The sequence below is a fragment of the Zasmidium cellare genome (assembly GCF_010093935.1).
Source record: "Zasmidium cellare ATCC 36951 unplaced genomic scaffold M409scaffold_36, whole genome shotgun sequence".
NCBI lineage: Eukaryota > Fungi > Ascomycota > Dothideomycetes > Mycosphaerellales > Mycosphaerellaceae > Zasmidium > Zasmidium cellare.
In genome coordinates, this window is record NW_022986980.1 from 389,023 (window position 1) to 415,052 (window position 26,030).

General features: G+C 54.9%; 9 protein-coding genes across 9 annotated transcripts; 4 read left to right on the forward strand and 5 right to left on the reverse strand.

The window, feature by feature from the left end:
• Positions 1-652: 652 nt before the first annotated feature.
• Positions 653-2,432, forward strand: M409DRAFT_69254 (uncharacterized protein; the record flags this gene model as incomplete). Its single annotated transcript, XM_033818203.1, has 3 exons — positions 653-897; positions 1,125-1,323; positions 1,371-2,432. The coding sequence occupies 3 exons, from the start codon at positions 653-655 to the stop codon at positions 2,430-2,432; spliced, it is 1,506 nt and encodes a 501-aa protein (XP_033663267.1).
• Positions 2,433-2,495: 63 nt separating this feature from the next.
• Positions 2,496-3,916, reverse strand: M409DRAFT_69255 (uncharacterized protein; the record flags this gene model as incomplete). Its single annotated transcript, XM_033818204.1, has 3 exons — positions 2,496-3,270; positions 3,323-3,441; positions 3,491-3,916. 3 exons carry the CDS (start codon positions 3,914-3,916, stop codon positions 2,496-2,498), a joined length of 1,320 nt encoding a protein of 439 aa, XP_033663268.1.
• Positions 3,917-4,293: 377 nt separating this feature from the next.
• On the reverse strand, positions 4,294-6,427 carry M409DRAFT_69256 (uncharacterized protein; the record flags this gene model as incomplete). Its single annotated transcript, XM_033818205.1, has 6 exons — positions 4,294-4,491; positions 4,556-4,622; positions 4,787-5,046; positions 5,111-5,894; positions 5,948-6,265; positions 6,330-6,427. The coding sequence occupies 6 exons, from the start codon at positions 6,425-6,427 to the stop codon at positions 4,294-4,296; spliced, it is 1,725 nt and encodes a 574-aa protein (XP_033663269.1).
• Positions 6,428-7,903: 1,476 nt separating this feature from the next.
• M409DRAFT_27389 (uncharacterized protein) lies at positions 7,904-9,143 on the reverse strand (the record flags this gene model as incomplete). The annotated part of the gene is made up of 3 exons (XM_033808550.1): positions 7,904-8,905; positions 8,965-9,075; positions 9,135-9,143. The coding sequence occupies 3 exons, from the start codon at positions 9,141-9,143 to the stop codon at positions 7,904-7,906; spliced, it is 1,122 nt and encodes a 373-aa protein (XP_033663270.1).
• Positions 9,144-11,191: 2,048 nt separating this feature from the next.
• On the forward strand, positions 11,192-13,285 carry M409DRAFT_69260 (uncharacterized protein; the record flags this gene model as incomplete). The annotated part of the gene is made up of 1 exon (XM_033818206.1): positions 11,192-13,285. The coding sequence occupies one exon, from the start codon at positions 11,192-11,194 to the stop codon at positions 13,283-13,285; it is 2,094 nt and encodes a 697-aa protein (XP_033663271.1).
• A 151-nt stretch (positions 13,286-13,436) lies between these two features.
• Positions 13,437-15,382, reverse strand: M409DRAFT_69261 (GMC oxidoreductase; the record flags this gene model as incomplete). Its single annotated transcript, XM_033818207.1, has 4 exons — positions 13,437-14,408; positions 14,461-14,725; positions 14,827-15,238; positions 15,346-15,382. The coding sequence occupies 4 exons, from the start codon at positions 15,380-15,382 to the stop codon at positions 13,437-13,439; spliced, it is 1,686 nt and encodes a 561-aa protein (XP_033663272.1).
• Positions 15,383-16,198: 816 nt separating this feature from the next.
• M409DRAFT_27392 (uncharacterized protein) lies at positions 16,199-19,066 on the reverse strand (the record flags this gene model as incomplete). The annotated part of the gene is made up of 2 exons (XM_033808551.1): positions 16,199-18,631; positions 18,689-19,066. The coding sequence occupies 2 exons, from the start codon at positions 19,064-19,066 to the stop codon at positions 16,199-16,201; spliced, it is 2,811 nt and encodes a 936-aa protein (XP_033663273.1).
• Positions 19,067-20,886: 1,820 nt separating this feature from the next.
• Positions 20,887-23,229, forward strand: M409DRAFT_27393 (uncharacterized protein; the record flags this gene model as incomplete). The annotated part of the gene is made up of 1 exon (XM_033808552.1): positions 20,887-23,229. One exon carries the CDS (start codon positions 20,887-20,889, stop codon positions 23,227-23,229), a length of 2,343 nt encoding a protein of 780 aa, XP_033663274.1.
• Positions 23,230-24,324: 1,095 nt separating this feature from the next.
• Positions 24,325-25,478, forward strand: M409DRAFT_58479 (uncharacterized protein; the record flags this gene model as incomplete). The annotated part of the gene is made up of 2 exons (XM_033813922.1): positions 24,325-25,223; positions 25,322-25,478. The coding sequence occupies 2 exons, from the start codon at positions 24,325-24,327 to the stop codon at positions 25,476-25,478; spliced, it is 1,056 nt and encodes a 351-aa protein (XP_033663275.1).
• Positions 25,479-26,030: the final 552 nt, after the last annotated feature.

The window sequence follows — 26,030 nt, forward strand, 5'->3', positions numbered from 1 at the left end:
GCCAAGATGCCCTTCTGTGTATACCTGCATGGCGCTTTGAGGCGCTTCAAGTCGAGTTTGCTTTTGGGAGTCGATGAGCACACGTGGTTTCTTGGGTTTTCAAGCGTGGGGAACATAGGCAGATTTGCGAGGTTCATTACTGCTCATAGTGTATACTGGTACTTATTTAGACAAAGTCGCAAGGAGGCTAGGTTGTCATGCAGAGAGAACAAGGTCGTCCTACTACATCTACATCCTCTCCTCTAGCATAAGTATGCTGTGACATCTCGCTTCTGAACATCGGTCTCCAGCAATTGTCGATGGCGTACAGAGACGATGTGACGATGATCTGTAGACTCGGCAATGAACGCCACGACCTCAGCACGCCCTGCTGTGAGGAGTGGAGTAGTGCATTGCTTGACCGGCCGTTCGGGCAAGATCAAGATCAGTATCTAGCCAACCACATTCTCGACACCCATCAATCTTCATTGATATAGACCGCCTCTACCATCAAAAAGCAGCCTTCACATATATCTGCACGTACCCGTTTCCCTCGAGGTGAACAGCCTCATCCACCTTTCACCAGCCGACGTCCAATAGACTTCCGCCAAGACAACGCTCGGTCCAGGACTCGACGAATTCCGCTTGACCTCGACTTCCCTCTCCTCGAAAAATGTTCTCCTGCAAATCCACCACCACCGTAACATCCTCGCTCCTCCGCCCTCGCGTCTCGACCTCAACATGGCGGCCACGGAGACAATGGCGATACGGCAGGTCCTTCGCCACGTCCTCGCCACGGCTCATTGCTGTGACGGAGATGACTGAGCGCGACTTCGCGGCGCTGAGGATTAATGAGAAGAGGTTGATGAGCGACCTTCATGCGACCTGTGAGTGGGGCAAGGGGGAGAGATGGGGCGAGTAAGTCTACCTCCTTTTCGTTCTAATTCACCTGGTGGAGGAGTACATTCACATGAGGAAAAAACCTAATATGCACACCAAACAATTGTCTGCGTCCTGTTATGGGGCTTTGATGATCAGACATAGAACAGCCATCTGATTTTGTCGTGCTCCTTCACCTCTAGCATATCAATGCCTGGGAGATCTTGAGATTGGAGACCTGGCTGACGAGATTGTGTTTTGTACAGCGGCGAAACCGACATTGGCATGTCGCGCCTTTCTCTTTCGGATGCGGATAAGCAGGCGAGGGACTGGTTTGCTGAGACGACGCAGTCGCTGGGGTGTAAGGTCACTGTCGATGCTATGGGGAATCAGTTCGCTGTACGGCCTGGGACGAGTGACGGGGTGCCTGTTTATGCTGGGTCGCATTTAGATACACAGCCTACAGTAAGAATCATTCTTCACCTTGCCATCTTTCATGCTAACGAATGTAGGGGGGTCGGTATGATGGTATTCTTGGAGTCTGCGCTGGTGTTGAAATGCTCAAAACACTTAACGACAACTGGGTTGAGACCTCATATCCCGTTGGTGTTGTGAACTGGACGAACGAGGAAGGTGCTCGCTTCCCTAAGTCAATGGTGTCATCTGGTGTCTGGGCAGAGTCAATACCACTAGAAGACGCACATAACCTCAAGTCTGTGATCCCAGCCAACGACACGGCGACGATGAAATCAGAGCTCGAACGTATTGGCTACCTTGGCTCTACTCCAGCTAGCTACAAGAGCACACCCATGGCCGCACATTTCGAGCTACACATCGAGCAAGGCCCCATACTCGAAGCCGGGGACCGCCGCATAGGTGTGGTGCGAGGAGTGCAGGCCTACAAATGGTTCACCGTCACTGTCCGCGGTAGAGACAGCCATACTGGTGCAACCCAGTTCCGACACCGCGCGGACGCCCTTCTGACGGCCTCGAAAATGATCATTGCCAGCCACAAAATTGCACATAAGCATTCCGCGCTTGCGAGTACAGGTATCTTGACCCTCAAGCCTGGATCGACGAATACTGTGCCTGGTTTCGTACAGTTCAGTCTTGACATACGCTCTCCTCGAAACGAGACGGTAGACGAGGTCGAAGCCGAATGCAAAAAAGCCTTTGAAGAAATCGCAGCTGGGGAAGATATCGACACTGGCTCCGCTCCCAGCGAACGACACTGCAGCGTTGAATGGAAGACGGACTTCGTCTCGCCGGCCACCTTCTTCCATGACGATTGCATCAAATGTGTCCAGGAAGCCGGTAACGACCTCTGCGGGCAGGGTGAGGTAAAGGATCTCGACATCGGAGCTTGGGGCAAATTCATGACCAGCGGCGCCGGACACGATTCTGTTTACACAAACAAACGTTTCCCTACGAGCATGATCTTCGTGCCGTGTAGGGATGGCGTGAGCCATAATCCTGCCGAGTACTCGAGTCCTGAGGCGTGTGCTGATGGTGCGAATGTGCTCATGGGTGCGGTCCTGAGGTATGACAAGCTTCGCGCTGGGAGAGGCCATTGATTCGATAGCGGTCCAATGCAAGTCGAACACAAGCGTTCACACCACTTTCGTCGCCCCTTTCCGTCATCGTTCCCTCTCACTCTCACTCGCGCTCTCGACCCTCTTCTCCTCTTCCACAGCATCCTGCACCAAATCCTCCCTCTTCAAATTCGCCAAACAAGGCGCATGAAACAACTTCCCCGACCAAGCCCCCTGCGCCGTACACGCAAAAATAAAAACCCACAACAACACCACCGCCGTCGCGAAAATCGTCCCAAGAACCCTAAAGAAAAGGGATGGCAACTCCTCCCCGATCAAAATCGTACTGACACTATACACCCCCAAAGGAAACGTAAACCCCCAGATCCCCATATTATTCCACTTCGGCCGCGCTTTGAAAATACTCGCCAGCGCGAGCGCGAACCACACGAGTCCATACCCCCACATGACGAGGGCGACGAAGAAGCCCATAACATACGCGATGCGGCCGGCGAGAGGGTCGATCGAGTGCGTCAGCGGGAAGACCTGGTTCGCGACCTTCCCGAGGTAGAGGATGGTGTACCCCCCGAAACCTAAGGGGCCGAGCGGCAGGAAGCAGCTCACGATGACTTCGCGGGGCGGGAGTTTGTGGAGCGCGAGGCGTTGGTAGTAGATTACTAGGACGGAGAGGGCGTAGGGGACGCCCATGCCCCACATTGCGTAGGAGGCTATGAGGGTGCCGAGGGCGAGTTGGGGGGTGTGCTGCGGGAGGATGGAGGCGGTTTCGGCGCCGGTGCCGGCGGCGACGATTGTGGCGGCTATGGGGAGGAGTTGGGCGGCAGTTATGGTGTCGAGGGAGCGTTGGTGGGAGGCGGACATTCTGGGGTGGGGGATTAGTGGATGGGGATGGGGAGGGGAGGGAGGGGACGTACAAAAGGATTCCTAGGGAGAGCGTCACGGACACGGCGACGATGGCGTCGAGGACCCAGAGCGCGAAGGCGAAGTAAGCCGCCCATGGGCCCCAGGCGGGCACACAGACGAACACCCACATCTACACCTCTCACACATCAGCACCACCCTCCCCCAAAATCCAAACATACCTCAACAATCGTCGCAAATCCCATCGGCACCGTCCCCAAAAACAACGAATTGACCGGATCCCTGATCATAACCCCCCAAATCTCCGGCCAGAGCGTATACCTCAAAATCGAAACGCCCAGCGCGGAAAAGAACAGCACGACATTGAGCACGAAGAAGATTATCGAGAGGTAGTACAGCCAGTCGGCTTTCCAGGGGATCGTGATGAAGATTGTCGAGACGATGCCTGTGCCCATTGTCACGGAGAACCAGGAGGGGGAGAAGTTGCGGATGATGCGGCGCCAGCCTGTGTCGTTTTTGGATTTGGGGGCATTTTGAGTCGATGGTTGGGCGTCTTGTCCGGATGGGTCTGTTTGATCTGGACGTGAGGTGGACGATCGAAGCCGCTGTGTGGCTGGGGAGGTCATTGCTGGGTTGTTGTTGTCCATTTTGAAGGCATTGACTTTGGTCGTTGGAGGGTATTATTGAGGCTCCTGGGGTTTTCTGTGATTTTGGTGGTCGTGGTTGTGGCGTGAAGTCAATGTCTAACCCGATGAGGGAAGCGTTGCCGATCCGCAACTGCCGCTCGCCCGGAAGTCTATGCCATACCTTTGAGAGAGATACAGGCGAGGAATAGTAGCCGTCTTTCTTCCTGGCGGACTGAAAACTGGGAGACAGCTGGACTGGGAACAATTGAACAGTGTCGTCTTCCTCGTTTCATCAGATCAAACTGGGTATCAAAACAAAAACTACCCGCTTTAGGGACTCTCCACTTCTCTCCATACCATCTCCACACATGGCCCTATTTGCTATCGTCCCGACGTCCTTACAAACTCTGCCTCCCCCTCGTCTCAATCGGCAACAGAACCATCGCAATGAAAGCCGCAAAAAACAAGCCTGCAGAAGCATAGATCGGTGCCTTGGGATCGACAGCTCCTGCATTGACAGCCACAATTGGGGCGCAAAGTCCCGCCAATCTGTTCAAGAAGCTCGAGATTCCTGTTCCTGTGCCGCGGTTTGGAGCCTTGAGAGAACGTTAGCAAATGTCTTTGGGAAAGGGGGTGGTTTGTGGCCTCAGGCATTCATACCGGGAAAACTTCGGGTGTGTATGCATAAAGCACACCGTACATAATGTTTTGAAACAGGGCTTCGAGACTGGAGAAATGGTCAGCAAGGCTGTAGGTGTTGTAAGGGTATACTGTGTGCAGGAAGGAAGCGATATGTTGGAATCCCACCAGTTTTGCGGCAGAATCGCGGATGCAAAACCAGTGGAAAGACCGCAGCCTCGACTACCTGCGCACAACATCGATTGGACTCACCTGCTCATGGCGAGTTGGTAGTTGCTCGTCGTTCCCTGTGTGAAGAGAATCAAAAAGATGCCGCTCAGAAGAGTAGCAATCGCCATGGTGCCCTTGCGTCCGACGTATTTGATGTTGACAGTGTAGCACGCGAGGATGCTGCCGGGGACACCAACCACGGATGTGATCACGTAGTTGCGGTAGGTTGTGCTTTCGGATACGTCTTGGCCACCAGCTGTGGACAGGTATTGTGGGAGAAAGGCGTTGAACAGTGGGTAGCCCTGGAAGGAGTGAGTCGTTAGCAAACATTTCCGGCGTGGACGTCTTCCTTGCACTTCCACTTACCATGCCGATGGTCGTCCAAATGAACCACAAACAGACGGTATTAACACCAAGTTTCCAGCCGTTGAAGAGAGGACCAATGCGCTCTCCGCTGAACTTGCCCAGAGATCGACCAATAATCTGCTTGACACTGAGCTGCTGATCCGGCACCTCATCTGGATGGCCTCCGATCGCATTCAGAATGTCCTCAGTCAACCAAGTCTTCGCGCCATTGAAGTACGCAATACCGTGAACAACTGCCACAGCCTCGCTCTGTCGTCCGCGGGAAAGCAGAAACTTTGGGGACTCGAAAAGGTGGAAGAGGAAGAAGCGGCAGATGAACATGCAGAATGTCAAGGCCCCTATGGTCAGGACAAAGTATCTCCAACCCCAGTATGTCGAGTAGTTTGGAATGAAGCCCCAAGCGATCAAGGAGGAGATCAGCTGTCCAATAGGCCACCAAACCGACAGCAGAGTTAGGAGATTGCCGCTGGCAAATGGCAGGAATTCCAGGAAGAGCGCGCCATCCACAGGAAGGTTGCCACCAACACCGAGTCCCAGGCATGCATATAGCGCACATACGCCAATCCAGGTAGGACCACCAGCTGCTGCGAGGCCAAAGACACCGGCAAGGAAGAGCGTAGTGTTGAATGCTAGTCGACGACCGATGACGTCGGACGCGATTCCCCAGAATGAGGCTCCTATGCAGAGACCCAAAAACAAGCTCAGAGTAGTGTAGCGGACGGTGTTCGAGTCGACGCCAAATTCGGTAGAAAGTGAGGGCAGGGTCAACGCCACACCTTGGAGCCTGAAAATAGGGGTTAACATCACAGTAAACCCAGCACGCTCGTCAATACGCACCACAAATTGTCGGCAGTCCAGCCGAAGCCTGCGAGGATGAATAACTGCCACTGATACCGGCCCATTCCAATGTCCTGAATGGCCTTGTTGATGACCTTGGACTTCTTATCATACGCGGAGTCGTGGCCGGCAGCGGCGAGGTCATCTTCGATCTCAGCTCGAAGACTCTCAAGCGTGAGTCGGGGTTGGCCATCAGGAGCCGTAGCCTCAGGGTAAACAGGTGGAGGAGAGTGCTCTGCCTTCTCCTTGTCCGCGCTGGTGTCCACGCTTGACTTTCGCTCGTTGTTGAGCGTTGTCACTGAATGATGCCTCACGGCTCTTTGTAGGGTGACAGCGATTAGCAAACAGGCCAAACTCGTGAGTTTCGTGGTGTTGAACCTACTGATCGAGCGGGATCAACACATTGGGAAATTCCGAGGCGTCGTGCTTTGCGAATGGGTTAAGAAAGTTCAGCATAGACGGTCCATTCGACGGTGCCATGGTTGCTGCTTCTGGGGGTGCGAGGTGTGAGATATTCTGTCGCTTTGGGTTCGATAGGAAGTATCTCCGGTCTTGCTGCGTTGGGACGAGGTCGCTTTCGATGGAGATGTTGCCCCGGGAGATGTTGCTTTGGGAACTTTCCAGTGTCAATCTGCTCACGTTAAGTCCAGATGTCACTGCAGTATTGTCGCTTTGGGAAGTGTGGCGCTCTGGAAAGTCGTATATCGCGTATTCGATCAGGAACGTGTTCACTGACTGTCGATTGTGCGAGAGATGGTGGTGAGCTGGGGAAGGGGAGAGCTCTGTTTGATCCTAGCTAAAGGTTTGCTCTTTCAAAAGATAGTGGACAGTGATCCTTGGGGTGTCGTGGGGGATCTGAACTGCCTCCTCAAAAACGTCCTCTGGAAAGGTTGGAGCGTGGGAGAGGTCGTACGGCGAAGGAGGCATACAACAGCTTTAAAGGAAGATGCCTGCTGCGTTTCTCGGTTCGGAGCGCGTATACGCGAGTTGTCGACGGCGTTGGTCACACGAGCGGTAGGGCGAATCGCAACACCGGCTCTTTGACAAAGGTTGATGTTGCTGCTAGCCCTTCCCTTTTGGAGCACGGACGATGTGATGCCAAGCACAAATTGGCTTTGCGCCACCCGCCGTTGATCGATCTTCGCAGCTCTCCGTTCCGACGTCATTTCTTCGCACGAACGTGGAAGCCATACGAAAGTCGTGCATATTGTCTGACAACACAGCAGCGTTGTTCGTGCCCAATCTTTGCGAGTCGCAGTGTTGCAGAGAGATTTCCAGTGAAAGCAGCCGTCTTCTTGCTGGTTGCATTGCTCTGCAGGGTCATCCACGATGCTGTTACCAAATCGCTCCGCTCCAGTTCATCTCACGCCGCGCGAGGGATTTCCCATCGCGTGACGGTGGAGCAGTGCAATTTTTCTCATTCGCTGGTCGGAGAGAGCTTTGACTTTCGACACCGAAGATCGCCACGGCCTGCGGCAGCGTAAGCATATTTCAGCCTCATGAATGGCTTGAAGGCCTTCACGTGAACATTGCTTCTCTGGAGAAAGGGACCAACCTCCACATGAGGCTCCAACGAACTGTGCACGAACATGGAGTACTCCAGACGTTTGGTACGCTGGAAAGAGAAGTCGAGGATTGACGGCGTACTGGCACGTGCAGCGACCACAAGAGTAAATTGCTGCTGCTGCTATCCGTGTGATCGTAGGGCGTGCTCTCAATGGTGCAGTAGCGCGAGTACGAGAAAGGCTATTAACGGGTTTGTCGACCGATGCCTTCGGTGGCCACTTCCGACTGTGTGGATCACGTTGAGCTGTTCCACATCGCGTGCGGGCAGCGGGCGAAGGCACATTGTGGTTGTCAGTACAAGTAGCCGGGCCGACTTCTTCCATACAGGGGATTGCTGAGACATCGAAAGTTGATGAAGACGTGATTCAGAGCCGCAGGTCTTCAAGACAATCAGAGCTTCAGTTGCCCTGCGAGGTCGTTCCATCGACCTTCTCGTAAGGGGTCAATCTTCCTCAGCTCATCAAGCCATTCCGTCATCTCAACTGTCGTAACCTTCTTATTTCCAGCGTCGACTTCAAAATATCGCGTCGAGTAGTCAAGCAAGGCCTGGTAGATGTACTTGCAATCCTCGGCGCCATCGAGCATGTCACGAATGCTGTCGATTTCACGGTCGAGATACTCCAACCGGTCTCCGTTGCTCACAGATGCCAGAATGTGCGGACCTTTGGGGTTGTGGCTGTCTAGGGCGGACATCAGATACTGGTGGTAGAACCACAAGCTCTGGTCGTAAGGATCGGTGTACAGCGCTCGAGTGATGAGCTCAAACTCCTCGTCCAGGAGTTTCCTCCTCTCATCCGCGCCAGCTTGGCGTTCTGTGAGCAGACGAGGAATGAGCTGGCCACGATTATGCCACGCACTGAAGTTGCTGAGGTTGCTTTGAATCATCTTGGTTGTGTACTCGAATTCTGGTTCGACCATGCTCTTGTCACTCAACTCCTCCAAATACTGAACGGTGACCCGTCTGTAGTTCCAGCCATGAAAGTTGCGGCTATCAAGTGAGAGCATCTTGCTCACAAGGCCAAGCTCGCCCTTCCAAAGCTCTAGTGTGACATGTGACGGCACATGCTTGGTTGCCGTGGTCAACAGCCATCGCCGGTGGTTCCAGATCCAGTAGCATTTTGGAAACTGCTTTAGTAGCGGCAGCAGGAACTGAAGATCTTCTTTGATCAGAAGCACGATCTCTTGTTGTGCCAATGTCAGGCCCGCCTTTGCAGCGGCCATCGCGTCCCCCTCTTCAGCCTGCGCTGAATCTCTGTTGGCCTCCAGCTCTTTCTGAAAAACATCTTCCAAGATCATGCGTCGGTAGTTCCATATCGTGTAGTATTCGGGGTTTTGCTTCAGCAAGGCGCCTGTCAGTTGGAGGGTGGTGTTTGAGTAGTCTTTGGCTTTGATCTGTGCCAATCCGTTAGCCAAAGCAGTCATTTCAGTTCCACGTAGATGTGAGAGCACACCTTCTCAACCACATTCCGTTCAAGATCTTTGTACTGCTCAATGTGTTTGCGCTCCTTTTCACGCGCCTGGTCGCTCTTGTCGGGGGCGCCAGAGACGCGGGGAACTCCGTGCTTGGGCAGAAGTCAGCTTCGACCTCACTCCGTCTGCCCTGCTCCTTTCATTCACTCACACTCGCCATTGCCATCTGCTTCTATCGCTTCGTCACTCTGTTGTGGTTGCCATGGGATAAGGTTCGGTTGAGCCGGCGCTTTGGCATGTGAAGTCGAGGCAGCAGCTGTCAGCAGCAATGAGAAAATGGAGAATTGGAAGGACCAGTCGCGTGACGCGATTTCTACCTTACTTTACTCTTCGAAAAAATGCTGCTTGATGAATTCCCACCATATTGCTCTGCTTGTGCATGGCACAGGTTTGACTCAACTACTAACCAGCAGTTTTAATCGACAGCAGATCACGGGCTCCAGCGCAGTCGGGATTCACCTGGCTCCAGCTTAATGTGGTTTTGAGACTTACCTCAGGAGAAAAAGCACTTGCTTCACTCTTATTCGGTTCCAATCTTCCACCCATCAAATGCAGCTCTCAGCGGTCTTTTCCTCTTCCACTCCTCATCATCCAGCTGTCAGCACCGGCGGAGCATGTCAACATCGAGCAGCGTCTCTGGCGAAAACCTTCACGATATAGATCGGAACAGCAGTGAAGAGACACCGAAGACTGCACGAGCGGTTGAATTTCGCTACAGCGCGAAGACATTGCGGATCAGGCCCTCACAAGGCGCTTCCTCACATTCTACAAGTGATCAACAGTCACTTCTCACGGACTCAAAGCAGCTTCGAAACCGAGACTGTCGGCAGTCCTCGTCAGAATGTCAAAGCCAATTGACTTCGCTCTACCGCTCTCCCGAGAAGGCGTCCAGGCTGGAGGTGATATCCCCTTGGAAGACCGCCCTGTCACAGCAGTCACAGCCGAGAGGCGCTCCCCAGACCTCCAAGTCCACTTTCAAACACCTGAACAGCGCCAACAGCATCTCACCCCAACCAGGCAGAATGACACTTCACGGGAGTCACAACCATGCCAGAAGTTCAAGGTCTGAACGATGGGCACCATCTTTCAACGACGATACGGAGTCCATCCTCAGGTCATTTCGTGCCGGAAGCGCCAACGACTTCGAAGCAGGAGAGTCAAAGCGCAAGCCGCTCAAATTCCTCTAGCGGCGGGCATTTGGCACGGTACAGCGATACGTTGAAAACAAGAAGTCCCGTCGTCGAACCACTGCTCAAGAGAGTGGACCGACTGGGCCAGAACTCAAACGATCCCGCTCGTTTTTCTCTCGATTCCGTCGCGACGAGGCCGAAGACGAGAAACTCGCTCGCCAGAAACATATTCGCGACATCGCATTGCACGGACGCTGCACAGAATGCGGACGACATGGACTGCCCGCCTTTGCACGCCTTGGGTTCGTCCAACAGCAGCGATGGCACTGGGAAGACCCCACATCGTTCCCATACCATGAAGGTGGATGGGTCCACAGCAGGATCACGATACCCGTCTACACAACATTGGGAAGGCATCCAAGAAACTCTGAAAACAACCGAAGCGGAACATCAGGCAATTCTTCGGCACCGCCTCTCTCCAATCACTCCTCTGGAGGATCCGACCAAGCTGTCCTACAGAGCCCAAACCAAAATACAACAGCTGTACACGACACCGACCACCAGCAGAGCGATCCTGCGCGAACGAGTGACGAGCAGCGACAGAGTGGAGCTTCTGCCCCAGTCTCTTGAAGCACTATCGCTAAGCCCAACTTCTCCTAGCCCATTGAGCGAGGGCGAGACCACACCAGAGGCATACGACACACCATTGACCAGTCCTTGTCTGTCACCAAGAAAGTCGCTTTCACCTATTGGAAAGTCCATCTCTCTCAGCCTCAGCTTCACCCAGCTAGACGGCGGAAGAGACGGCGATAACGATGGCGTCAGCAGTCCTCTTGACGAGACACTTAGCTCTGACGACGAGAACAGTCCTCACGAAGACTTGGACGTTCTCGCTGAACCAAATCACTCCAAAAACCATCGCCTTATTGACCTGACAGAGGTCGTTTCCCAAGATCAACAACCTACTGGGCTCGACCTGGCCCCTGAAGACGCCACTCCACTTACCAGAGCATCTAAAGCAAAAGATGCTCCCGCATTTCCCTTTCCTTCCCAAGACCCCCCTCGACACACATCCTCGATGCTTCCTGCTCAGCGCCACCCAAGTCGTCTCCTTCGATTCTGCGAGCGAAATGCAACACCACGCCAGCAACGACTCATGGCTGGTACCCTGGGAAGTCCTGATCGATTCATTCCTGCCCGCACTGCAACCCCTAACAAGGATGCATTGCTCTTGCGCAGACCAGTGAAGAGACGAATTGACCCACGACAACGTCTATCTGCTGTCAATGGACTTCCAGATCCGTTTGGGCCCAGCCCCAGTCGCAGCGCGAGGATGTCTGATCGGTATACCACAATTCGAACACCTTCTGCCCCTCAAAGACCCGTCAGCCTCTCAGGCACTGCTGTACCCGATGCCGTCTCGCCAAATCGCCGAGCTGTGAGCAGTGGTGCCATCTGGACTGTTGGCGGCACCACGGTGACAGAAGGCATTGCCAGTGTTACGAATGGCCGCGGTGGCAGGGTCACCAGTGGAACTAGCGCGCCGCACTACACCGCGAACTTCTTACGCCGTCAGTCACCAAGCGAAGATGAGATACAACACGGTCTACGACTCGCGGCCGCCATGGAAGTGCAGCCCGGCGCAAGGATGATCAACCACAGCTCACCTCACTCTACACCATCACCTACTTCTCCACGTCGTAGCTCCTGCAGTAATATTCGACGAAAACGGACCGTTTGGAATAACAACGCTTGGGAGAAGTCATCTCCGTCGACACCATCGAAGCCGCCTAAGAAAAAGACCAAAGACATACCTGTGATACCCTTTCGAGTCCTGGATGCGCCTGCTCTTCGCGACGACTACTACTGCTCTCTTCTCGCCTACTCCCCAACAGCCCAGTGCCTTGCAGTGGGTCTTGGACCTCATGTCTACCTGTGGTCTGAAGCTCGCGGCACAACTCCTACTCATATACCCGACTCTTTGACCGCACCATTCGGTGCACATGTGACATCGGTGTCGTTCAGCTCGGTGCAAGGTGGGAAGTCGATACTCGCTATCGGCCGTGCTAATGGCCGCATCACGCTCTGGAGTCCTCAGGATCGAGATCCTCGTTTCGACAGCGAGCAGCCTGCGCCTGTGTCTTGTGTGAGCTTTCGGCCAACGACTGTCGAGAGACCTTCAGTGAGGGAGCCTTCCATGACCGTGACCACCGAAGAGTTACTGGTTGGAGATGAAGTGGGCAATGTGTACTACTATTCCATCGAATGGCCTTCTCCAGACGATCGAGATTTGTTCGACTGGCATGGTAGCATGACCCTGCTCGCCAGAATGAGCTGCCACACGCAACAGATCTGCGGTATTACGTGGAGCAAGGATGGTGATCTCTTCGCGACTGGCGGCAACGACAATCAATTGCTGCTCTTCGAAACCAAGAAGCTGTTCGCCAAAGGCCGGAATGACAGCACCCATCAGCCAAGCACAGTCAGGGTGAGGAATGGAAGTTCCCAGGGTTCACACAACGTCGCTGGTCAGGGCGGAGTCCTGGCCATCACACCAGGTCAACACAAGCACCTATTCACACTCAACGCAGCCGTCAAAGCCATCGCTTTTGCGTCCTGGCAATCCAGCCTCCTCGCCGCCGGCGGAGGAAGCAATGACCGATGCATCCACTTCTTCCACGCATTGTCTGGAGCCACCTTAGCCACAATCGACTGCCACGCCCAAGTAACCTCCCTAGTCTGGAGCTCGAAGCGCAAAGAAATCGCCGCCACCTTCGGCTTCGCCCAACCAGACCACCCCTACCGCGTCGCCGTCTTCTCCTGGCCCAGCTGTCAGCGCGTCGTTGGCATCCCCTGGTGGAGCGAGGAACGAGCCTTGTACGGCGTCGCGTACCCCGGTGGTCCGAGCGGTGGCCCTACTGCAGTCCACGATCGCCGACGACAGCAGGTCGACGCTGAGGGACGGCCTTGGCATGGACGCAGGACGAGGGATGAGGGATGTCTGGTTATTGCGACGAGTAATGCTTCGATCAAGTTTCACGAGATTTGGCCTGAGAAGATTGAGAAGAGGGGGAGAGATGGTCTTAGCAGTGGAAGGGGGTTGCTGGGTGGGAGTGTGATTCTGGAAGATGGGGTTTCTTTTGAGATGGAGATGGAGGGGGCGATTCGTTGAGGATCATTCATTATTACCTTGGGAATGAGTGTTGACCTGAAAGTTCAACCACCGCTGGGCGAGGGAATGGAATGTCTTTCTTCCTGTATTACTATCTTATCTACCCACTCAGATCCTAGACACCCCTCCCTCAACAGACAAATCGTCTACTCTACCTCAACCCCCACCTCTCCTTCACCAAATCCGCCCCTTTCTCCGCCACAGCATACACCGTCGCGCACAAATGCGTCGCGGGAATCATGGGCATGACACTCGCATCCACGACCCTCAACCCCCGCACCCCATAGACCTCTAAACTTGGACTCACGACCCCGCCCATCCCCTCCGGCATCATGGCGTTCGAACAAGATGGATGCGCGAAGGATGGCATGAGGAGTCCGTTTTTCGTCAGCGCGGAAAGAAGGTCTTCTGGGGAAGTGAGATTCGCGCCGGGTAGGACCTCCTCCGCCCCTAAAGTTTCGAAGGTCGGGACGGAGAAGTAGGACCGGGTGAAAGCTGTTCCCGCGAGGAGGAGCGCGGCGTCGAGGGGGTGCGAGAGGGTGTTGTAATCGACCACCGGGGGCGCTGTGGCAGGGTGGGTTGTGTTGAGTGTGATTGAGCCGCGGGAGAAGGGTTTCTGTAGGGCGAGGACGAAGGAGGAGGGGTCGGCTTTGAAGGGGAGTTCGAGGGCTGCGGAGTGCGGGGTGAGGAGGGCGTGGTGGAGGAGGGTGTGTTGGGTTTGGAGGCCGTGGAGGTAGGAATGGGGGAGGGGGGGGGGAGGGGTGGAGTGGTTGAGGAGGGAGGCGATTTGTGAAGGGGTGAGGAGGTTTGAGAGGGGGAGGAAGGCGGCGGTGTTGCCTCTCGCTTCGGTGTATGGTCCCGTTTGGTGGAGGTCGTACTCCTCCTTCGCGCGGGCGTTGAAGGTCGCGTTCGTTGTGAGGTCTTGCGGCGTTGGGGAGAAGGTGTTGCGAGTGAGGTTCCAGGATAGGTACGCGGTGGGATGGTCCTGGAAGTTCAGGCCGACGCCGGGGAGGTCGGAGACTACTTCAATGCCGGCTTCTCGCAGCATCTCTCGGGGCCCTATCCCGCTGAGGTGCAGGATGTTGGGCGAGAAGATGGCGCCAGCCGCGAGGATGACCTCTTTCTTGGCGTAGGCCGCAAAAGGTCGAGTTGTCGTGACGACTGGCAATCCGCACCCCTATCGCCACTTTGTCGCGGAACAGGATCGTTTCCACCTTTGTCCCCGTCAGGAGGTGCAGATTCGTCCTCTGCCTCACAGGATCGTAATACGCCGTCCGCGCATCACTCCTCGTCTGCGTCGCCGGGTCCTGACTACTAGCCACCCAGAAAACCCCCACGCCGGACCCATCAGACCCTTCCCGTGGGAACTCGATCCCCCTATCCATCTCCCGGAACGCATCGACGAAACTCGGCAGTGCAGGCCACTGCCACGGCGGAAGACTCGCATGGACAGGTCCTTCCGTTCCCCACGTGGAGAGGTCCCAGGTGTAGTTATATATATCGCCGCGATTTCCGGGCTGGGAGGCGTGAAATTCGTCGACTTGATAAAATACGGCAGGAGGCCCTCCCATCCCCAGCCGGGGTTTCCGAGCGCCTCCCAGGCGTCGTAGTCGAGGGCGCTCGCGCGGTCGAAGAACATGCCATTGACGACGCTCCCGCCGCCGACGGTCGCGGCGGCTGCGACCGGGAAGGGTTTGTTGTTGAGGTGTTTCACGGGCAGGGAGGAGATGTTGTAGAGGTCGCGGTTGTTGTTGAAGTTGGCGTTGTAGGGGATGGGGATGCTGGAGTTGTTGTCGAGGTGGCCGTATTCGATTACGAGGACGGTGGTGGAGGGGTCTTCTGTGAGGCGGTTGGCGAGGACGAGGCCGGATGTTCCGCCGCCTATGATTATGAAGTCGTGGAGTTTGTTTGATATGTGGTGTGTGTAGTCGTGGTTGGTGGAGGAGGGTTGAGCTGCCGTGATCGCAAGAAAAGCAACGAGGATGGAGCCGATCATGCTCGAGAGCGCTGCCATGTTTCTGCAATGATGGCTTCTCCAGAGACGACCGACGCGATCTCACCAAGATGGACCATCGCCGCGCCATTCCCACGGTCCATGCGGTTTAGAAGATCCCAGATACTTGCCTCTTCCACGCAGCTCCGACTGACTCGCACCACTCCAATAACAAAGCATCCAACCTCAAAGGTCTATCCCTGCTAAACCTTGAATGACTCTAATCCTTGCCACCAGGCCGATCTCCCCACCACCAGGTTGGTTTTCACGCACAGTATGCGCTGTCTGTCCATCGCACCCTGTTGGGTCTTCGTGCAGAACAGGGCGATATGCAGGGCAAAACGAGCATTCCGTCAAAAAGCGATGATGACTCGCTTGTGAGGGGGAGCTCCTTGGTCCTGGTGGTTATTGTGTGTTTGTCACAGTCAGGGTCGAGACCTTGCCGGGGGGACATAGCCCGGATGTCTTGGATCACGGCAGTTGGACGGGGTGACGTCCTGAGCTGTTTCCGATCTTGAGGGGAGGTTGAGACCATCGTGGGTCATTGGGATCAGAGAGCTGGAAGTCGAAAAGGCCGGTTGAAAGGCAGGAGCATATACATGGCCGACAAAGACGGGGGTAGATTTGCTCTGGAAACGATTGAAAAGAGACATAGTCGACCTAAGAGAGAGAAGAGGTAGCAGTATGCAACGATGGTATTTTGCCTTCTTCATAATCGGGGGAGTGGGTGGTGTTCTTCATTACCATTACCCTCCTCCTCCTCCTTCGTCTTCATGATATCCATAAGTAGTACATGACGTCGTCCTCCTTGACGTGCGTGCGTGCTGTTAACAACAAGCAAGAGGTTTCCAACCCTTTCCAAGACAGTTTGTAGTGTGTCCCATCGTCTTCATCATCAGTCTCTAAAAACAATGACCTCCTCAAGTCCGCGCGTTCGCAAACTTGCTCTGAATGAGCTCCTCAGCGCTCGGTCTCTTCTCGTGCTCAATCTCGAAAGTCTGCTTCAAGAACTCCTTGGCATCCTCGCTCGCTGAGTCCGGCATGTCGGGGCGGGCGTTGTCGGCGTTGTTGCCGCTGCCGCCGATTTTGAAAATGGCTTGGAGTTGGGTGCAGTTTGGATGTGGGTGGCTTCCGGTGAACATCTCCACGATCAGGCATCCCAAACTCCAGATGTCGGCTTTCTTGGTGTAGGCGGTTTGGCGAACCACTTCGGGTGCCATCCAGAAGACGGAGCCTTGAAGCGAGACACGAGGGCCTCCACGCTTGAGATGTGGTGTTGGGTTGAGGAGGGTGGAAGCTTCGACGCGCTTGCTGATGCCGAAATCAGATATCTTGACGGTACCCTTGTTGTCCACGAGGATGTTCGCTCCTTTGATGTCGCGGTGGATGATGTCCTTTGAATGCAAGTAGTTCAGACCCTGCAAAATCTGACGGACAAAGTTGGCGATGAGACCCTCGGGCAGCGAACCGTAGTTGACGAGCATAGTAGCCACCGAACCGCCAGCAACATATTCCAGGAAAATGTTGAGGTTCTTCTCGTCGCTGTTGGAACCGAGATACTGCACAATATTCTCGTGCTTCAGATCCCTCAACAAACTGATTTCGTGCTTCAGAGCTTCGATCATGTTGTTCTTCTTGGCGTCCATGGTTGTTCCGCTGTTGGAAGGCATTTCCACCTGCTTGACAGCCATGAGTTCTGCTGTCACGGCATGCAAGGCGAGGAACACGGTGCCGAACGAGCCCTGTCCGATCAAAGCACCTTTCATATACTTCAGGTTGTCCCAGTTGCTGTTTTCAAGATGTTGCATCAGTTCTTCATCCGACTCTTCGCCGTCTTCAGCAATGAAGCGTGAGAGGCGAGAGTTGAGGCTGTCGCTGCCACCTTCGGTAGGAACTGGACTGCTACCGGCATCGTCAAAGTATGAATGCATGATGGTCTGGCCTTCCGGGTCTGTGATCGCCAGGTTGCTGGTCGTGGTGTCTGAGCCACTGTCGCCTCCGAAGGACACATAGCTCTTCCTGTTTGGCTCGAGTGGTGATTCTTCATCTAGAGGCTCGAGGACGCTGCTGGTGACCGATTCTCTGTGGGAGTCTGACCGGCCCAGACGAACTACACTTAGAGGTCGAAGGCCAGACTTCTGCTGTCCACCAGCATCCTTTAGCCATGTATCTGCGATGGTTGGCAGTGGCGGTGCATCTTTCAAGCTGCTAGCAACGCTGAAGTTGCTCGCCATGCTCATAGTCCTCACCGCGCGACTGAGCCGGCGACTTCGTCGTATTGACATGCGTACTGTTCGATCCATTTCCTCTTTGGCAACCTCGGGAAAGTAGGACTGCAAGTCTTGTGTGATGAGTTCTGTTGGTGGTCGAGCGCCGTAGAAGTCTTTGAGTTTTCTCGCACGAGCTGAGGCAGTCGAATTGGTGCTAACATTTCGCTGCACTCCGCTCGATTGCGTCTGAAAGTAGTCATTTCTCTCCTGCTGGCTTGCAGGACTCATAGGGTAAGTCACTGCGGCCAGTGGCTCGCCGGTCAGCTTTTCGATCTTGAGCTGACTCTTGGACTTGAATGGCTGCTGCACTTCGATAGCAGGAGGCTCTGGTTGCTGTTGTGCTGCAATTCGCGCGGCAGTCCTGAGTTGCTCGCCCTCTGGTTCGCCTGCGTGGATCTTTCGTAGAATCAGCCGCCCTCGCTCACTTCTGACACCATCATTGCACAGCTTGCAAAGCTCGGCCTCACCCAACCGTCGACAAAATGTTGGGTTGGGGTCTGTCCCGTCAAGTACGTAAAAGCAGTAGGATCTGAAGTGGTTTTCATTCAAGCCTCCTTTACGAAGCGTGTTGCGTATTATGTCCTCTGCGGTTCGAAACCCGTCAATACTAATGACGGAGTAGCGACCGTTTTCGTAGATGACTTTGATGAGCGGCTTGTCGGCGGGCAATGCGCTTGCCGAGACGTTGAGGTTGTCAAGAGAAGGGGAGGCCTTGACGTGGAAGCGGGCTGTTTGCGGCGTCTCGATTGCTCGGGCATTACCCGTAAACCTCGCGGTGGATGCAGCATTCGGGCCAAAGTAGGTGGAGCCATTCTCCTTCCTTGAGCTTTCCATCGGGCTCGGGGCTCCATGGCGTTGACCCCTGGCTGCCCGGTTCTCTTGGTCGATCATAGGCGAGCTGGGTCTCGATATCGACTTGGCTCCAAGATGGGCAGCATAGGCGATTTCGGCGCCATTGTACTGCCTCGATATTCGTTTGTCAGCACGAGACGTGGTACCTGAGCGGGCTGAATGTAGTGGCCTGGGCGAACCAGACGACGGAGGTGTTAGTTGGGTGTTCCCATCGAGGGCCGCTAGGGAGTGCTGTGATATCCATTAGTTTTGACGTGACCTCCGTTTTGTCCATCTTCCCAGACTCACCCTATTAATGTTGCGTTTGCTGGTCCGTTTGTAGACATTATTCCTGAACACTTTGGCCTGTGTGCCAATCCGTACTCGATCTCCCACCTTCTTGACGCCCATCTCCTTCAGAGTAGCCTGATCCATGTCCATGAGGTTCTCGCCGTTGATGTGGTTCTTCTTGAAGATGTCGACATATTCGCTGCAGTTGATACTCCTCAACCACTCGGCAACCCTCGCCTCGTCCCAGTCCAGCACTGATTCCTTGGCGTCCTTGTATGAGAATTCGGATTCGGTCGGACTGGAGAAGACGCCGTTGTTGGTCGCGGGTATGCGGTAGTGTGGTGCCATGGTGTTGGACTGGGCAGGCGCCGGGTAGCGAGAGGCGAGAGTGGTCATGTTGGTGTGCTGTTGTGGAAGGCGCGACTGGCCCGGGCTTCGGGTGTTGTGGCGAGAACAAAGAGGTCGCTAGAACAACGCCAACATTCGCGGTATCGCCAGGCAAGCACTCAGCAAACGGGCATCGTCGTGACCAGGCGCAGCTTCGTAATTCGTGCCCGTCGTCGACCTCGTCACCGTCCCCCGTCCTGCGCCGGCTACGTCGGCGTTCGTAGGCTGTTCTGCACGCACGCAGCAGCTGTGGCGGTCGCGAGGAGTCGTGAGAGGGTGTAGTGTATGAAGAGAGAGGGTGCGTGAAGGTGAGGGCTGTGGGAGCGACGGCCTGCGACGGCCAGTGTTTCAGAAGTCAGAGTGTCCGCAGTCCCCAAAGGCACACCGCATGACAGCGAGCAAGCCGGCACTGCTTCTGTATTCGCAGTCGTCGTCGAGCGCGCACTCGCTGGTGACGCCTGCTACAACAAACACGCCGCCGTCGGTCTGCTCATCTCAATTCCCGCCGTCGAGAGACACGCCTTCTCGAAGTTCAGCTACCTCCGACTACTGGCGCTAAAACACGAGACACTCCCTTCGTTTCATCCAAAGCACAGCCAATCAGGTCCGTGAAGATCGCCCGAGAGAGGGTTTGTTCATTAACAAATGCTTGATCTGCGCTGTTCTTACACTCATTTGATATCGCCGTATCTGAATGAAAACAGTCTAGCTGTCTATCGGAACACCATATCTAGACCATCATAATCCTCAAGTTCGTGCGCATATCCTGGCTGCCCGCTGGTTAGAGAAAGCCGGCTCACCACCGCAAGCGCAGCCGAGTCATCAAATCTCCACCGCGCGGAGGGCTTCCACGACACGGTCCGCTGCATCATGCACAGCGTGTGGTGCCGTAGCAGTCAGAGGTGGTAGGATTTGAGACCCGCGAAACGGCCTCCTTCTAGAAGCCATGGCTTGATGCCAGCGCAACAACCACGAGCTTCGGCCGGTCAGAATACGCCCATCGCCACACGAGGGAGGGGTGTCCCGACCGCCGTGACTTTGTGCGGCTCTGCGATTGATAGCAGCCTGACGAGGTGCATATGGTGTGAACGGGGCGTCGGGCCTGCTGGGCTTGGAAGAAAATGGCAGCCCGCGACCGGTGGCGAGCCGTAATCAGAGAGCAGTTGAAACGAGGGAAAGGTGGGCATGCGCTGGGATGCTGGACACAACAGCTGCAACACCCTTCCGACGACTAGGTGGACGAAGGGGGAGCAGCGGGCGTGGTGCAGCGCGCAGGATGGCCGTGGTTGCTATAAATCCAGCCAACGACCCGATCATCATTTGCCTTTCCTCTTGTCGATGCGATCCTCTTGCGTTCACGCGTAGCGCTGGCTCATACATAGCCGCATCGCACCGCTGCCAATCCCAAACAACGCGCCCATCGTGGCTCTGTTGCGAGTGACGTCAAAGCACTGACAATCCCTCCATCAGCCACCGACTCGTGTGAATCCTGCAGCGAAACATACGACGCACCACCACAGCACCACCCAACGTACTCCCGCCGCCTGCGTGATTTTATTTGGTATACGACTTGAAAACAACCAAGGAGGCTCCTCCACCATCGACACAACATCAACAACACCTCCACCACACAAACGCCATCCGTACCTGACAGCGGCACTGCGACAAGCGATTGACGACGATTCGCTGCATAGCCATGCGACGACGACAAGACACGTCCATTGGCCCAAACTGTCCAATCTGAGCATCTCATGGGTCTCTGAGACCGCCGTCGACGCCTAGCTCTGCATACACCCACGCTGCATCTGCATCTGCGAATGCTCGTCAAGATGGGAGACTCGCCGTCGCCCTCACCGCCGCTGCCTCCCGACCCGACCACCTCCAACATCTCCAACAACTCCGCCTCGACTCCCACTGCGCGCTCCTTCCAACATGCCTCTGATCATACGCAATCACAGGACCAAAAGCGGCCCAACACGTCGAGATCACGAGCCGCGTCGCGACCGTCACCTGTCGTGCATCAAAACCAACCTCAGCCCATTAAAGACGCCGTGAACGATGCTTTCGAAACGGCACCAACAACCAATCAGTTGGATCCAGACTTTATGAAGCGTTTGACTGAGCAGGTCACCGAACAAGTCATCAAGAACCTACAAGGCGTCAACCTGGGAGGTCCTGCGCCGACCACTGCAGTTCCACTTCCCACCAGCCAATACCCCGGTCCACCTTCGACCAAGTCGACCTCACGATCACCAACTCAGCGATCACCTCTGCAAAGCTCAACCGAATCATTCCCATCTCGATTCACTCCGCCATCACCCCCTCAAGAGCGAGACTTGCGCGAGAGGCGCTTTTCACCCTCGCCTGAGCGTGCACCTTCAGACACGGGTAGCAATATCAGCAGGGAAAGCAGAGAGAGTCAAGCGAGCCAGAGAAGCACACAAAGCAACAGAGAAACAACCCCACGGGGATCACAGCCAGATGTAGTTCCGGGTCTTCGTAGGAGTAAGACCAGTGCGGGAGGAATCCCGGAACCGATGGCAAAGCCCGAAACAGCTTCTCGTCGTAGAGGCAGCGGGACTGAATCGACATCCTTCCGGAAGGATAGTAAAGATTCGACATCTTCGTATTTTGAGTCGACTCGCACCCGCTCTCGACCAGACGTTGTCGATGAGGAAGACACTGACGAAGCCACCACACTCGAGAAGATCTGGCAGCCGCTTTTCGACAATGGCAACCCAACTGTGCGATTGAGTCAGTTCCTCAGAGGCATCGCCAAACATGTCATCGACGACTATGAGCCGAAAGGCGGCCTGGTTATTACGCCGACCAAGATGCTTCGCTTTCTGGACGAGACAAACGTGGAAGACGAGCATTACCCGTGGACGACTATCTTCGGCGGAAAGATGTCCTGGAATTCCATCTCGATGATGTATCGCAAGCTGCTCTGCCAACACCACTTCGTACAACAGCAGACGCATGATCCACCATCAATACCGGCGTTGACTCCGTTTGGGTTCGAAGCCTTCATGACATGCATGATTCAGGCGCATCCCGACACCGAGTTTGAGCGTCTGGCAAAGGCAGTGAGAGACATGCCCATCAGCAATGCCGACGACTGCAAAGAACGTTTTCCAAAGGAGCTTTCACGAAGACTTCTGCCTGCATCTCCAAACGTGCAAGCAGAGCAGAGGATCATCTCCAGTCTGAATCACGAGCCGGTTCTTGTACCGCTGGAAAGAGGCGCATCCGCCATGCCACCACCTCCATCTTCTGCACCACCCCAGCAGAGCTCGTTCCAAGAGCGTGAGCGAGCTCCATACTCACAGTCGTCACACTCTAACGCGGTTGAAGACGACGATCTGACTGCCCCAGCGATGCCGCTGGAACGAGAGCGCAAACCGTACTACGCAAAGGAAGGCATGGGCAAGAGGTACGATCCAGAAGGCGAGTTCGCTTCACGTGAACGGGATCCTGAGCGTGACAGCAACAGCACTGCTTCACGCGAACCAAGTCGTCCTGCCGCGAACAAGTATCGTCCAGACTTTGCCAGTGCGAGATCTTCTCGACAGAACTCTGGCGTTCCACCACAGGCAATGTACAACAAAGGTGGTAGTACTGATCCGATGAACATCCCACCCCCAAATACGAGGAGTCGTATGAGCACAAATCCGCCTCCGCCGCCACCTTCTGGCAATGGCAGCTATCCAAAGGGCCCTCGTCGGTCACCGCCGCCTCGTGGGTTTGCTCGAAGCGAGCCTGTCAATGTTGGCGACATACCAGCATCGCAGTACGCATCTAATCTACATGCACCACCACCTCAGAGAGACCGATATGCTGGAGACCCAGATGAAGATGCTCTGCGATACAACGCCCTTCGGCGGCCGAATGATCGCAGTATGAACCATACGAATGATGAAGAGCCAAGCGGTCGACCCATACCCCCAAGGAATGGGCCTGTAGGTCCTTCTGGCTATGATTCAGGATACGGCTCTGCAGGTGCACCACCACCTATGAACAACTTCGTTCCTCCCCGAAATGGAGGTCAGCCCGGTCCGCCCGAAGACCGTAGGCGTAGCTGGTACCCTGGAGTGGGCGGCGTCGGTTCTGGAACTGATGGATATGGCAGCTATGCGGGCAATAGCAGGGAATACGGCACATCGGGGTATTAGAGATATCCCGACAGAACCGAACCCCCATTACCGGCACCTGTACGCACTTATGGCCACGACAGCAGCTCTTCGACCGAGAGAGGGCGGCGTGAGCGAAGGACACGCTCGAGAGGGAGCGGTGGATAGCATGGATGACTGGCTCATCCACGACAACACTTTCATGACTTTGACGATGGAAAGAATGCATTCTGCAACAAGAACAGGAAGGGGGGTTTTGAAACGATAGGCGGAGCTGTTTTGCTTGCTTTGCCATGCCTGCCTGCCTGTCGACTGTCTTTATGATGAGCTTTTCGATTCTTTTGTTTTCTCTGGATACCCGAATGGCATGCATGCTCGATGATTGAGTCTGTGTAACAATAGATATACCCCCCAAATCAAGAAAATTGCATTGAACGGTGTGACTTCTATCTTAACGAATACGACCGACGTTTTCCCTTTCTTGCAAATGCCAAGTGGAAATGCGAGAAACAGCTCTTACTAAACAAATTATTCTTATCAGACTCCACGTCTTTGGCAATGAATGGAACTGTCACTCTGCCCTTCCTCCCCTCGGCGGAGGATCATGCACCCGGTCACCCAGTGTTCTTGAAGCGGAACCGGAAGCTTCAACAACTTCGACTTCGCCGTCTGCGTTCTTGTGTTCTGTTGCACAAAACACACAACCATTGGAAATCAAGACCTCGTGGAACTATGAATAATTTCTCTCGCTTGATGACTGAGGGTTATCGCGGCTAGGCAGACGGTGTCGACGCAATTGATGGTTGGGTTGGACGAGGGGGATTGGCAGGTGGGAGCATTGGCAGAGAGGATACGGGGTAAGTATATAAAGGATACACCTCGCCGCAGAAGGGGAAGGTAAGTTTCCTCGACGGTATACTCCATCGCCGTCATCATTGACAGTCCCTAGCATTTTTCTCGTACAGTAGTACTTCAAGGAAGAGAATCTCTCTCGTGCGGCTGGGATCTGGTCACTCCATCTCCATCTCCAACGATATCCTCCTAACAAGCAAAGCCCTTCCCACCACGTCCCTCTCCGCGACCTCCTTCTGAACAACTAGGACTATTCAAACACCAACCCAGCCCAACCCTCCAAAAATGTCCGGCATAGGCACCCTCCCGTGGCTCCTCGCCATCGCCCACGACCGCCTGCACCCACCCCCGGACCCGAAGCCAGACCTCACGAACCGCACAATCCTCATCACAGGCGCCAACACAGGCGTCGGCTTCGAAGCAGCCCTCAAATTCGTCTCCCTCAACGCCTCCCGCGTCATCCTCGCCGTCCGCAGCCTCTCAAAGGGCGAAACCGCTCGAACTGAGATTGAGAAACGTACAGGAAGGAAAGGCGTCGTGGAGGTTTGGGCTTTGGAGATGGGGGATTATGCGAGTATCAAGGACTTTGTGGGACGGGTGGAGAGGGAAGTAGAGAGGTTAGACGTCGCGGTTCTGAACGCGGGCGTAGCGAAATTGGGCTTCGAAGCGGGACAATATGGCTGGGAAGGGACATTGCAGGTCAACACCCTCTCGACCGCCCTCCTGGCGCTGCTCCTCCTCCCCAAACTCCGTGCCAGCCGCACGGCGGACTCCACACCCGTCCTCGAACTCGTCTCCTCAGGAAACCACACGCAAGTCCAAATCAACCCCTCCGCGCACACCGCCCCCTCCCCCCTCGAAGTCTACAACTCCCCCACCGCCTACGACGGCCTCGCGCAGTACTCCATCTCCAAACTCTTCCTGCAGTTCTTCCAGACCGGACTCGTCCGCCACCTCGGCGCCTCCGTCCAGCAGGCGGGTGTGGAGGTCGTGACGATCTGTCCCGGCGCGACGAAGAGCGAGCTTGCGCGGGGGGATTTACCCCTCGCGTTGAGGGTTTTTCAGAAGGTGTTTTATTACGTGCTTATGAAGCCTACGGAGCAGGGGGCGAGGACGTATGTTGGTGGTGTGGAGTTGAAGGGGAGGGGGCATGGGGGGTTTTTTCGGTATGGGAGGGTTGATGAGTGAGTTGTATCTTTCTTTATTACCTCTCCCCGTTCTCAGATGGGTTGATGGGCAGTTCTTTTCTTGTTTTTCGGATGCTGATGTCTTGTTTCGATAGACCCGCACCAACCCTCACCGGGCCCGAAAACGAGAAATTGCAGGAGAAGGTCTGGGAGGATATTTTGAGGATTCTGAGGAAGGATGTGCCGGAGGTGGATGGCGTTCTCGCTTCTGTTGCTGCTGCAACGTCAGAGGAGGGGAGGAGCAAGGATTGATGAGCAGAGACTTGGAGTGGATGTGAGTGAGGGAGTTTGAGAGAAGGATATGGTAAGACGTCCTTCGCCAGCACACGTCCGGAAGTTGGATCCTATCCTTTCGTCAGTTAGGTCCGAGCAAGAACTGAGTAAGAAACGAAACAGAATTCAATCAGGTCGTCCGTCCCGGAATTCGCAATGATAATATTCCTAGGAGATACTTATTACAATAAGAAAGTCATGCGCCGCTACTTCCAAGAAGCTCCCGTTTGGAACACCAGTCGTCATCCAGAACCCTGGCTGGGCAATCTTCCTAACTTCGCCTGGAGGGCCCGCCAAGCCTGCTTTTTTGCCTTCCCGAAGCACGCGTATACAGTTACGTCAGTGGTCCCAAACAACAATAGATATAGGTGAGAAGAGCAGTACCAACAGCAAAAAGTAGATTGTGTCGTGTGCTTCTTTCATCAAACATCCTAGGTTCCTCTCGGATCTGACAACACAATCCACGCCGTTACCAATCGCCCTGCATTCACCTAGCCTCCTTGGCGAAGTCTTGGTCCTCTTGGCACAGAA